This window comes from Balaenoptera musculus, chromosome 7, assembly GCF_009873245.2.
Source record: "Balaenoptera musculus isolate JJ_BM4_2016_0621 chromosome 7, mBalMus1.pri.v3, whole genome shotgun sequence".
Classification (NCBI taxonomy): Eukaryota; Metazoa; Chordata; class Mammalia; order Artiodactyla; family Balaenopteridae; genus Balaenoptera; species Balaenoptera musculus.
In genome coordinates, this window is record NC_045791.1 from 35360801 (window position 1) to 35374988 (window position 14188).

Below are 14188 nucleotides of genomic sequence, written 5' to 3' on the forward strand. Positions count from 1 at the left end.
ACTGCCATGTGAGCTATCTGGGTCACCTTCCTTTTGTCTGGGCTGCACAGTTTTATCACAGACTCTTCAAAGTCCTAAAAAGTTCAAAGTCCAAGGTATAAAAATCTACAGCTCCCAATCGGCTTCCCATTATTTTATGTGAACTGTAAACTCTCCTGAGTTTGCACACTACTAGTGCTCCGTCCTCAATAAGTAAGATCCCAGGCACCTGCTCCACGTGGCCTCACCTTGGGTAGCAGTGTAACAGCTGTTGCTGCGTTTACTGTCTGCGCAGCCCGATGCAAACACATTACAGGCACCTAAGTCAGCCTGATTTAGATCAGCATACAGAGTCTCTATCTACGTAGCTTTCTTGGTATAATTTTTAACTTAGCTTCATGGAAATCATCAAGCTCATGACTTGATGATTATTGTAAAGGACCAGTGGGAGAGGGAAGAAAAAGAACACAACTTAACACATTCAGTTATGTCTCCTGTCCTCCTTGGGTGGCTTAGTTTACCTAGGTAAGGGATGTTTAAGGCAGATGGTGAACTGAATGATGAGAACTGTCCACACAGAAAGAAGATCCAAGCTGAACTCTGATGGAAAGGGAAGGGCTAAGGCAATGGGGTGCCTCCTCACCTTCACCCTAAAAGCATGTTTTTTTCATCATTATTGCAGACTTTCCTACAGAACATCTTACACCACAGAATAATGTAATGTTCACTGTGTACACATAGAGTCAGAAGACCACATTCTAAAGTCCTGATTGACTCATCGTAATCGAATAGGAAGCAGAACATGAGCAGGAAAGGAGATACAGAAGCCCCTGAGGAAAGGTGGGGATCAATCTTAATGCTTCCCTCTGTCGCTCGAAAATGCAAAGTACCAAGAAAGAGGCAAGACTGATGACCTTGGAGAGGCAAATTCATGGGTTCTGACCAGATTTAAGGAATTTCTCTCTTTAGCTCCACGACAATTACATCTAGAAATCATTTCAATATATACTGCTAAGAACTGATTGATTGAAGAGAAGGTTCTGTTCACCACTTACTTAACAGACTCAGGACAAACACCAAAATTGCTCAACTGAGTAAAACAAGTTGATTTTCTTAGTCAAATTTATTACACATAAGCAGCATTTGGTTTTCCTCTCTGGCCAGTGATGGAGTCTTTCACAGAACAGGCCTGACTCTCTAGAAATAGGCCAGAAAGACTTTTTAACCCCAGAAGGGATCTTCTGATATACCAAACCATAAAGACCTCTGGTCTAAACATTTCCAAAAGAAATCTAATCCTTACTATCCCTAGAGTGTTTTTCCAAAGGTCCCTAAACACACAAAGCCTCCTGTTTGAAATTTATCCTCCTTCCTAACAAGCACAAGGACATATCTTCATATTTAATAACTCTATTATAATCTTTGAAAGTAGCAATCATTTATTCTCTTGGGGATGTGTTGCTTTTCAACCCTCTTGGGTATCTTTATGTCAAAAGCAGTTAGTTTCCCTTCTCCAAAAGTTCTATGCCAGAAATCTCCCACTTAGCATTAACCATGAATTAGCAAAGCATGGATCATATCTATACGTGAATGTCCATGAATGTACGAGGGTGTACAGTGTGTGTACACCTATGGGTACACAGACATTTAGGCAAACAAACATAGTTACACAGCTTATAGAAAATGAATAGTTTAAATAATTAACATATAGTTATCCTTATAATATGTAAGTAGATGTAAATTTACATACGTGCTTTAATATATACGTATCCATTAGATTTTGTAAAATTTACCTTCACTTTAAGAGTTCTAATAGTGTTAATAAATATACTATGGCTCCTTTCTGTGATTGAAAACATTTACAAGAATATATTTCCCTCCCTAGTAAATGCCTTGGATTATGATCTGATCATCTTTTTTATTGAAAAAGGTCAGGTCCCTCTCTCTACATTCAGATTTAAGCATTTGGAAAAGGAACAAATTGTGTCAGAGAAATCAGCTATTAATTTAATGTGCAGTTAAGCCTGGCTTCCCTTTACAAAATACTCTTAAGAATCTGTATTTCATTTAAAATGCTCAAAATTCCAGAAGGTCCATGTAGGAACTTTATATTTTGCAAAGCGTCTCCTGCACAGGCCAGTCTAGTCCTCATGTGCTCAATATCTTATCAAGTGAGAACAGGACTTCACAGAATGCAATACACAGTAGCAGGTTTAGAATGACATACTTACATACATGTACAACGACAGCCTGAAAGGATACACAGTAATATGTTAACAGCAATTATCTCTGGGTGGATTTTAGGTAACTTTTTCTACTTATCTGCTTCTTCCATTTATCCCTATAAAAACATCCCTCATACTGTTTGTGTAATACCGCTGCTGAATGAAAAAACCTGTTCTTACAGTGATTTCACAAACGTCAAAATACACAATGAATCCATTTATAAGATGTGTATACCAAGGAGCAGATCTATCAAAATCAATTGTGCATCAGATAAAAAACAGATAGTGTACATTGGGGGCTCAGCCAGTGAAAAGTATCTTGGCCATCAAGAGCTGCATGAAGACCCAGTGGAGGCGGGGAAGGTGGAATGGGGCAACCCTCCCACAGAAGACAACATAGTCACAGTCTGTGCATGATGGAAGTAACTGACCTGGGCTGGGTGTGGACCCACTCAGGAGCACACACTCCATTATCCATGTCAAGGCAACAAAAGGAGTGATGTGACATTCTGTGTGAAACCTCCCACTCCCATGCGGGGCCTTGCTATGGGACACCAAAAGGTCTTTTGTACGTCCTTGCAAATCTAAATGATGCTGACACTTAACTACCCTCCTAGAAACCAGAGCAGAAGTTAGCGGACTCGTCCAAAAAGGCTCCAAAGGACTCAAGTCTAAAACGCCCAGACTTGAGTGTGTTGCAGCACGACTCCTGTCCCCCTCTCCCTGTATATACACAGTACGTGAAACACAGAGGTTACCAGCAAAAATCTAGGGTACCCAGAGTAGACTATCTACCTCTGGACCAGATTCTTATGAAAAGGCCTCGCATCACAGTACCAAAATCTCTCTCATGCTACGGGGAGGTGCGGTGCTAACAGTGTACAATAACACTTTGTTCTTATTCAGAATAAAAAATATCAGTCCCCAGGCGAGATGATCTTATTACAGGCTGACTGTGTCAACACACTGAATAGAATGACTTATGACAGGTAAAACCCCGCACACCCCACGAAGACATTTTCAACAGCACAGAGAGGTGGGACACATGTGGGTGGCTTCCCCAGCCCCCCAAAGGAAGCGCCATACTCAGCTTTTAGTGACTGTGTATTCTCGGACTGCAGCTGGGCGTCTGAGAAAAGCCTCTCCACACCTATCCACCAGACCTGTTCCGAGAGCTTAGCTTCGATCTGGGCAAACCCCACACTTACAGCCATAAATGCATTGGCATTGAGAAAGACTGCTGAGGATGTGGCTCTCCAGGTGTGGCTTTATTTTTCACTTCACCGGGTCAGCTATTTAGGCCTAGTCTTCTCCATTGGCTTGAAGCTTTGTTCACACCATCTTGGGTAACACATCACATTATTCTTCCTTATAAAAACAAATAAACTCAAATGAGCATTCAAAGGCAGTTCACCCCTCCGAACACCTCTGCCTTCCCCTCTGATTTATGGCACACCCTTCCGATCCCACCCATTAGAAAGCCTCCCCTACTCTCTCTCAACTAAGGATGGGCCAGGTGCCTTTCTTCCTTCCTCAAGTTTCCCACCTGCCTTGCCTCTGCAGACGTGCACAGCCCCGAGGACCTCAGCCTGCTGGCCGCCACTGAGTCACTGGGAGCAGAGCACTGCAGTACCTAGCATTACCCGCCATCAACTACCGCCACGGGCTCAAATCACTGCACTCGGCACTTGCCACCCCACCCAAGAGCTCGGCCGTCCTGGGAGGCTGGACCAAGAGGGGAAAGAACACGTTTTTATACTTATAATGGCTCCCCTCTGAACCACTGCAACCGAAATGTACACAGTTCTGGAGAACAAGGTGCTGGATACATTCATTCCTAGCCGACTCTGGTCAGAGCAGCCGGTGTCTCACATCACCGGTTTATTCTGCAATAAGTCCAATCCACTTAAGTCTAAAACCAAGGGTCGAAAAGTTGCAATTCAATGAGGCATCACATGTTTCATAACTGAGTGTGGAGAGAAGGGGTAGGAGAAATAATCAGACCTCCCGAAGAACCAAGCCGGGGAAGCAGTTCACTCAACTCCTCTACTTGCCGTTTCCATCCTCCCACCCCACTTGCCAACGTGGACCTTCCCTATCTCAGCCACCGCGTTTCCGACTACAGTCCCTTGCAGTAAACTGACAGGCTGGTAATTTACGAGCACGCTGGGCAACACCAGAGAGACTTTGCAGAAACAGAGTTGGAGTGAGAGCTCACACGCAGACAGGCAGGAAAATGGGATGCCTCATCAGAACAGAGGGTTTCTATCTTTCAGGGCTAGCACATCATTTGATACATACGTCTGCACTGACGTATAGCATAGGGGTTTTTTTTGTGTGTTATAATCTGTTTGTTTGGTGGTTTAGCCAGAGAATCTTATATAACACATTCCTGTTTCAAATGTAGCAACATGTATGGCATTGCACTCATAGAAGATTCAGGCTCCGCACAGCAGGTCCCATTCCCATCCCGAATCATTCTACCTTGCAAGGTTTCTATATAATTGATGAAAAAAATCAAGAACCACCACTAACAATAGTAAAAGAAAGATTCAGTCATCAGCTTTACCCTGGATTCAAAAGCTAGCATTCAGATGGTATGATTTTAGGGATTTCTCAAAGCCACCTTCATCCTTATTTTAATACATTATATGAGTCTCACCTGCGGAGGGAAAGGAGTCCAGTTTTCTAAGCCAAAACACAAGTGAGCCTACTCCGGGCTTCCAGGGTAGAGTACAGGGACATACTTCCTGCCTCTGCACTGGGGTGTTATATGACCACAACCTTTGCATCTGATTTCCTTAACAAAGAAGCAGGAGATCTGCACTGCTTGTTTGGCCAGAAAGCACATAATACAGCTACAGCTAAGGAACTTCCTTCACCCTAGCTCAATACAATGTGTATTATATAATGAATGAGCCTTTTCTGTGAACCCCTGCTATTGGAAAACATAGGCACTTTATGCATAGTTTAAGCCGGTCTGCAAGGAGCAGTTATCCCTTGTCAGATCAAACGCGGACCAAGTATTGTATAAATCCAGGCAGACTACACCCTTAGATCCCTCTGCTATCACCCTAATTTCTTTTTTGCTTGACAAGACACTATATAATAAAGAATTATTTCAGTTAACTCTAAACTATACAGAGAACATTTACACAGCAGCACCCGAATGATGTTGGCTTTCAGCTCCATGTTCCCTGCGTTGCCTAAGAAATAAGGGGTCGGGGGGGGGGGGGGGTGGTGTTAGTGGGAGGAGGAAGAGGAGGGGAGAGGAAATCAGCTATCTATGAAAATACTTACAGCCTCCGAGTCTTCAATTCCATGCAGGTACAAATTGTCATACATGGAGGTCTGATAATCCAGAGCACCTCTATCAAGGCAAAAACAAAACTGCTACAGAAGCCACAGCTAGAGGTAAAGACAGAAAAGGCCTGTTTGGAAGACTTGCACCTGCCTTATCAACTGCTGTGGATTTACCAGGCAAGATGCTATTCATTCACATCGCACAGGGTGAGGTTATCCCCAGAGGCGGTCCAGACCTGGCATTTTATCTGCCTTCCCAAACAGAGCATAAAAAAGCAGAACCCTTCCTCAACCACAGACTGGTGACTGAGCTAGGAAAGCAGCCTCTGATTGGCTCAGCTCCCCTGCTTCAGTCAGCTGAAGAGTGTTCCCTCGGTGAGTGGAGGGCCGCTCGGAGCACCCTAGCAAGCAGACAGCTGCTTCCTGTTTCGTCTGGATCATATAGTTCTGCAGCAAACACTCATCAACATCTAAAAGGCTGCTTGGTACGTTGGGAAAGGCAGGCGATTGAATGCTCTAAACACAGCTGCTCATCTTCTTAATGAAACGCACAATTGGAGGGGGATGGGGAGCAACAGAGACATTTTTTTTCAGAGAATGTTGTGTAAAGACAGGTGAACAGATACTCATCTCTATCCAACACCCGTACTTAACAGATGCAACTCAAGTCAAACAGGCAATAAGTCATTTAAAATTTTTTTAAAAACCAAGATAAAAGAAAAATAGAATAAACAGATGGTAAGATTTCTTGTGGGAATTTCTACTGTAAAAGAATTTCTACTGTGAAAGTTTTTGATATTCTCACCGAAATCTCTCTGCCTCACTGACAAGAAGGTACCTCTGTGACCCAACTAGTGAAGTTTGAGAACGAAGCCAAAAACTCTCAAAAGCCTTTATGTAGATGCAAAATTGTCCATTTCTTTTTAGCTTGATATTTTTTTTAAATCGCCTTTAAGCGACAGCCAACGTTTTAGCTTAAATCCCCTTTTCCCCAACGCTTAGACCTTTAATATTCCTAAAGCGGCATTGATCTTTTTCCAAAAACCCAATCAGAAAAGTCCCACTGCCTTCCCAGTTCCCATCACACCACAGCTCGGTTTGACCTAGGACAGGTGCCACACTGGAGCATACCTAGATACTTGCAGCTTCCTGGTCAACCAATAAGGTACTGCAGCTTTGAAACAGAAGAGCTTCATAGCTCACTGTAAAAGAAGCCAGCTAAATTTGGAAAAAAAAGAAGTTGGTGAGGAGCAACGAACATAATCTAGAGAAGCTGCATGACTCACGGGGGTAAAGCAATGACCCAGAAACTCAGAGGCTGAGCCCAGCTTCCCCACTAATTGGTCGGATGACTCTGGACCAGTCACCACTTCTATGGGCTTCAGTTTCTTCACCTGCCAAATTGAGGTAAGAAATAACCCAGAGAAAGGACTTTGCAAATCTAAAGCGCAACATAAACACTTACCAATGACAACCCTGCTTTGTCAGCTGGAAGGCATTGGCTGCAGTTCATGGGAACTCAGCACAGGAGTAACTGTCTGGCCCTGGACCCAGGAAATGAGGTCCGTCCTTCTAGCCAGTATCTCTGAAAAGCGTAACTCTTAAAGGGACAAATCTGAGTCACAAAGAGCAACACGAGAGCTACAACTGCTGAGCCGAGCACAGTTCTTCCAGGTCTGCATTGACCCACTAAGGTCTTCCAATCACAGCTGCACACTTTGGGAACAGCATCAATCCTTTCAAATATAAAAGATGCCAAAGGGACTCACCTGTCCTTCAGCACCTGAAAATGGTAGGGTTCATACAGGAGGTCATCTGTGCCACCAAGAGGATGGCAGAAGAGGATGGGTACAGTTGGCAGGATTTCATAGTAAGAGACCCAGTGCCAGCCTGACCTGTTGACGACTGTGTGTCCTGGAGCAAGTCATTTCCCAGGCTAACCTCAGCTCTCCCCTCCATCAAGCAAGAGGACTGGGCCAAAAGATTTCTAAGCTCAAATTCCTGTATCAGATTCTGTTATTTTAGTTAACTCTCAAACTACAGCCATGTGATATTTTAGCCAGAATCAACAGAAAATCAAGGCAAGAGGGTCTTTTTTCTCCTTAGATTTTCCAGATCATTTCCTTATTTTACTATTTCAACTGAGAGTATAGATATTTCCTGACTATCTTTAAATGGGAATCTAAATTTGGGGGGGTGGCGGGTGGGAAGAAGCCGTTCACTTCCATAATTCACCAACAAGATGAGAGAAACTGCCCCCTACTGGGAAAACTGTATATGGCTCAATTTCTCTCCTGCATTTCCCAATAGCCAGTGTAAGGGTCTAAAGAAAGTCTCTAAAGAGCAGGGGCTCGTTTTGTGATATACGAATGTAGGCAGCAAGGAAGGTAACTCAGGATCGGCGGTCAGGACGGAGCACTGGGTCAAGCAAAGCAGCTTGTGGTTACTCCCAGCAGCCCTACACCCAAACCCCTCAAGGACTAAGAATAGATGCAAAGCAGCGGCAACCTCGCTCTGCCTGCTTCCCAGGTTAGAAAAATGCTGAGCAAATTGTTAGAGGTGGGAGAACCCCAGAGGTCCCCTAATCCAGCCCTCATTTTAATACCCAGAAAGGTTAAACTGATGTATTCAAAGCCATAATTTTCTATACTTAAGTGTTCCTTCCCTGCTCCTTCTTGAGGGGGTTTTCAAGATAAGGAATGAGGAGCAGTGGGTGTATTCCCAGGAGGAATTTGGTAAAATGAAAGGGGGGGGGTCACTTTGATGGGAAAACCCCTATTTTTCCCACTCTTTTCATTCTAAAAACTGTCTAATCACAAGCTATTTGGTCACCCACAAGCTGACAACTGAAAATCAATTAATAGATTGGGGAGTCGGCCCCTAGTGTTTGGATCTCCATAGAATAAGCATTGCACGTACAGGTCACGAAAAGGTCTCAACCCAATGCTCAGGCTGATCCCAGAGTTCCAGAGGCAGCCAGTGACAGACTCAGTCTGGACTTCCCCAAAGGAGCTCTGAGGAGTTCCCAGAAAAGTGAACTCGAACTCCAAGAGGCTCTTGGAACTGACCATTCGTGTCCCAAGATTCTCTGAACTGAGAGCTGGCTGAGAAGTAGCGAGAGGTCCCTGGGAGCTTCCTGGGCCTGTTTCAGATCATCTCAAGTCCCTAGCTTCTGGTGAAAGGGCCTTGATATCCTATCAGGTCTAAGTTCTGAGGGCCAAATTTCAAGGGTGTCATACTTCACTGCAGCAAGAGGCGAACATCAAGTGAGGGATTGGCACCGTCTTAGTTTTGGTTTGAAGAGTTCTCCAGTTAAGTGATTGATTGAGAGGATGAAAGAGAAACCAACCCTCCCCTGGTCTACTTCTATTTCCAGCTACAATGAGGATCAGTCTGAAAAGCTCCTGGGTCACCTTGCATCAGTGTTTCCCCATAACCTGCCCACCTCTCACCCCTGAGTAGCCTCCAAAACTACACAGCCCCCAAAGGCGTCGTCCCATTTTGAGGGTGCCCTGCTGACTGTGTTTCCTTTCAAGTCATCTCTCACCATGATCAACAGTTCAAAGTCAAAAGACCTTATGAAAAGGCATTGTTTGTGTGATTCTATTCTCTAAATTCCACGTGATTCTCCATATAGAGCTTATTCTTGCAATTTGACAAACGTCTCACTGAGCTCAGTTCAGTGGAGGGAATGGTGTGGTCCTCAACAAATCAGGGAAGCTCTCTTCTGCAGCTCAAGGTAACATTCAGCTAGTTTTTGTTGGCTTCAAACTTAGGGACACGGAGTTGCTTTTTCTTACCTGGGCTGGGCTTTGTGGTAGAGCACACCCATGGATTTGACGGTGGAATACAAAGGACAAGCATTTCTCTTTTCCATTTGTTTGGAAAGGGAGGGGAAGAGGAAGAGAAAAGCCAAGAATCAGCTGATTAGCTCTGAGTTTTAGATAGCTGTGATCAAGACAATTGGTACAGATTTGGAAACAAAAGGAAATTTTGCTATCTAATTTCCCCCCACAGATTTCTCCAGAATTTAACTTTCTAAGCCAGTGGAGTTATGTGTTCTGCAGCAGGACTCTGAGAGGTCAGGGAAGAGACAAAAGAACAGTGTTTGGACTCTCATTGGCTCTATGGACTAGAACACGAGCCCAAGGTCTCTGCCTGCCAATTTAACCTTGGGGATTATTTTGCTCTTTGTTTTTAAGTTTTTCTAAGTGGCCAAGTGTACTAGATGATTTTCTCCCTCTTCTCTTCTGCAAGCACAGATATACACTTGTTTGCCTCTAGAAACATATGTGGCATTTTGCACGTTAATATTGTAACCCCTGTTTCCCCCCTGACGTGCTTCAGACAGGTGGTACCGGCAGGGCAGACAAAAGAGTGAAAACAAAACAAAACGAAACAAAACTCTACAAATTGATTGCCCTTTTAGTAGTCCTCCGAGTTTGAATGTAGACCTAACTGCCTAGGCAGGTGTATCCTTACGTCTCTCTGTGCCTCATCTGTAATGGAGGTAAAAAGAGTTCTGGACTTCATGAGTCAATGTATGAAAGGTACACAGAAAGCGCCTGGCACATCATAAGGCAGAGTGAAGAATCAGTCTTTTTTTAAAGGGAGTAGTGTGGAATCAGGGCCGCCTACATCGCCCAGCTCCGAGGGCCCCCATGCACTGCAATTCGTGTGAATGGTACTCCCAGGAGCGGCGTCACAGGCATTCTTCAGAGCAGGCTAGTTAAGAGGAGGGACTCTGGAGCCAGACTGCCTGCATATCCTCATGGTGCCTCTTCCCAGCTGGATGACACTCAGTGAGCTACTTTGCCTTTCTTTGCCTTCCATCTCCTCCTTTGTAAAATGAGGATTACCCCAAGATTATCGTGCAAGATTAAAAGCCTTGATATAAGAAAGTGCTCAGAACGATGTGTGGTACAAACTCGAGGCTGCACAAGCATCAGTTGCTTCTTCTCGTCTCTGGGCTCTGGCCTGAAGACTTGGTGCCCTTTGCCTCTGTGGTGGGATTCCTCGTCCCTGCTGCCCCTGATGCCGGCCTGGTCCTCTCAATCTCCACCTGGGTCCCTGGTCTCAGCCAGCAGAGCTGAGACCAGCATCCTGCCTCCCCCTGCCCTACTCACCTTCATGCCAACCTCCTCCCGGCTGCCTACCTGCTTCATCTGGCTAGGCTGACTGCTCCTTATGCTGAAGCTGGCAGGGACTCCCAGGCCTCCTTGGCCTGACGACACCTCAACCCTTCAGCCACCCCTCCGAGCTCCGCATCCTTCCCGTGTGCCCCGGGATAGGCGCAGCACGCGCACCTGACCTTCCCGACGGCCCGGCCTCTCCCCAAACTAGAATTCTGACTTCCCTCACCTCCACCAGCCACTCCTTGGCTGCCCCAGCCTGTCACAACCCACTGCCAAGAAAGCATCCCCGCAAAAAACCTGTAACACATGTTACGACTGGTTCTCACCAAGGAGGCAAGAGGACAGTGAGAAAGAGAAACAGAGACAGGGATAAAAAGGCAGAGACAAAAAACCCTAGAGACACTCAAAGGAAGAATGAATCTGTGGACTCGTTTTTCCTCCTCTCTGCCACTCTTGATGGCTCCGGGAAAAAATAATACTTCATAATTCATAAAAGAGTGAGTGTAGGTAAGGTAAAAAAATTCCCATGGCCTATTCACTTGCCAGAAAATGACAGATCCCTCCCCGTGATTGACGTATTACTCAGAAATCTCTTGCTTTCTGAAATTTCTGTTAAAAAAAAAATGCCAATCTCTCGGCAAAAACACTCCACACAGCCACAATTTTCATTAACTTTACACAGCTTTATTTTCCATGCTTCTGCCAAAAGGGGCTGAGGAGACGAGTCCAGCTGGTCTCCTCCCCGTCGCCTATACATCATTTAGCTCATATGATCAATGCTAATTTAATCATTACACTTTCAATTGCTGACCACTCTGCACTACTTTAGAGGCCGGGAACTCGAAGATGAGCAACTGCATCCTCTGGGGAGCCGCACGGAGATCCTTCAGACAGAAACCGAACCGAGGAGATGGCTGCAATCAGAGCTCTCACATTTGGAGAAGCTCTGAGGAGAGCTGGAGAGGAACTTGATTCCTTTATCTGCAAAGCTTCAGCAGGAGAAGCAGGAAAGGAGGAAGGAAGGGATCAATTTCACTCAGGGAACAGGGCAGAAATGAATCGGCCACCAACTTACTACACAGCCATGGGCAAACCATTTTCCAAAGATTCCTAATTTGCTATAAAGAGTAAACAGTTTCCTTTTTTTCAATGTAAAATTTATGAAAGGTTATTTTCTATTTTGTTACTGCTTTGAGGTAGAAATTCAGGTTTTTCTCTCCCTGGGGGAGTTTTTCTCTTTGATTTGATAACATGTTTTTTGTTGTTGTTGTTTTTGTTTCTTTTTTACAGATCCATTCGGTCATCCAATAAACATCCATGAATTCTTACTAAGTACCTAGTATCTCCTCCAAACAGAAATCAGATCATGTCAGCTCCTATTTGAAACCTTCTGAGGTTTCCCGTTGCTCTTACAGCGAAGACGCAAACCTTTAACATGGTCTAGCATATGGCCTCAGCATTTCTCGCCTCACAGCCCTCATTTTGCACCTCTGACTCCTTCCCTCTCTCCTCTAGAGCCAGCCTCCCCTTCTCGGACACCCCCATCACACCCGCTCCCACCACTGGGCTCTGTCTAGTCTGAGACCTTTGCCTAAAGCCTTACCCCTCCCACCACCACGCCCCCATGAACACGCATTAGTGAAGCCGATGAATTAACATCTGTCTCCAGAATGTGAGTTCCATGGAAAAAGGAATCCGGTAGCTTCTCCCCACATATGCCCGCTGCCGAGCACAGTGCCTTGCACACACACAGCTTTAAATAAATATGCGAATAACTCACAATGGCCCTGAACTCTTGGCCACTTCTGCACTTGGGCTGCCAAAACAGTGCAGTGACTAACAACAACAAAAAAAGCTCACAAAACGAAATGTGGATATTTTTTAGAGCTAAGAAAACCCACAATACGAACATCCCTAGAGGGTCCTCAACAAATTGTCTTCATGCCCTGACTGGGTGAGAGTTGTTCAGATTCAGAGTCTTACAAATTAAATAATCTAGGTGTGACATAGAGGTGTTGTTTTAACAATGCCTTTATTTAAAAAAAAAACAATTTATATAATGTGTTGATGGAATTTTTTGGTGGGGTGATGGAGAGAAGACCCCATAATCTTTCATACCTTCATACCTCTGCACACAATGTTCCCTCTGTCTGGGAACACCACACCCTCAACTTTTTCTAAGTAGTGAATTCATTTTCTTGAAGGTCCGAGGTAAATGTCACTGAGCCTTTCCCCAGTTCCCTCAGACAATCACACACTCATTCTATACCCCCGGAGCCCTCTATGCTCCTAGACTTCTACTAATGGGCCTACCACATAATAGTGTGTAATTCATCCAGCAGACCTGTTTCTTCTGCTACAAGATGAACAACTCAAGCAAGAACCATGTCTTACTCAGCTTTGTACCCTAAATGCTTCATTCCATAGAAGAGCCTCAATAAATACTGGATGCAGAAAGTGCATGACAAACATGAAAAGAAAACCCACATTTTGAGCCCTGATGACACTGCCTCCATCATAATCCACGCAGTCTAGTCTAGTAGATGTTTGAGATCTTAGAGGGAATCAACAGAGAAGGGAATGAGCCAGGAATCTGTGAGGTCAATTTTAGGGCTGCTATAGATTTAGAAAACAAATCACAAGATGGAAAGGAGTGTAGGAACTCAGGTGTGAGCCGGACTTGTGTCAACGGCAGAGGCTTTTCTTGAGTGGAATCTATGGGCAGAAGGGATACTGGTGAATGATGAGTGGATGGTAGCATTGGGGTCCCAGGGTGTTTCCCAAAACATTGTTGCCTTAGAACATATTTTCGGAGAAACTCCTATTTCCCTATGGAAAAGAGTGCCAGACTCTGTACCCCTCAAAGGCAGGAACTATGTCTTATCCATCTTAACATACCCCTCTCTAACCCAGTGCCTATCACAATAACTGGAAAGTAGAAGTTCAATAACTACATTGGGAAAAGGCGAATAAGCTAGTATGACATAGGTGACCGCCACAACAGAACATAGTCCTGAGAGGACCTTGTGTTTCAAGTTCTATCATATCTCATGCTGCCTTAGGCACCAGGCATCCTAGACCCTCAACAGGGAAATAGGGAAATCTGACTAACTGCAAAATACAGAGTTTAGAGCAGCAATCCTCATTCTAGGTCCCACCTGCAGGGAGACCTAAAGCTTTACAAAATGCTGCTAGACTTGAGTAGGATTGCCTCAGGCAATGGACTGGTCTTGAGCTTCAGGTTGATAGTTTTTAGCTTCTGCAACCCAGTAAGCAGGAAGGAAGGAAGAACGGGTGGTTTTGGTGCACACTGCCAAGCTTTGACTTCTTTATTATTCTATGTGGCCAAGATGACTAACAGCCCTAGATTCCATTCTCCATTTCTTCCTTTTAGCAATAAACCCTATTCCACCCCCAATTTTAGCAAGGCATATGACTCTCCAACTACAAACTACATTTCACAGCCTCCCTTGCAGTGAGATGTGACCCTGGTCTTGCCAACAGAGTGTGAGTGAAAGTAATGTATCCAATTTACACCTTACATCC

At 44.7% G+C, this 14188-nt stretch overlaps 1 protein-coding gene across 3 annotated transcripts in view; it reads right to left on the reverse strand.

Annotated features, from left to right (window-relative positions):
- The window catches only part of CACNB4 (calcium voltage-gated channel auxiliary subunit beta 4), a 259470-nt gene that overhangs the window by 136647 nt on the left and 108635 nt on the right, over nt 1-14188 (reverse strand). The window contains exons 1-2 of one of the 3 annotated variants that reach the window (XM_036857325.1): nt 5505-5755; nt 3413-3572 (exon numbers count right to left, since the gene is read on the reverse strand). The exons of 1 other annotated variant lie outside the window; for it this stretch is intronic. In XM_036857325.1, the coding sequence (XP_036713220.1) occupies nt 3413-3418 (6 nt within the window). In that variant the 5' untranslated portion in view covers nt 3419-3572; nt 5505-5755. Of the gene's footprint in view, nt 1-3412; nt 3573-5504; nt 5756-14188 lie in introns of those variants that run through there. One more of the 3 variants, XM_036857324.1, reaches the window with a different exon arrangement.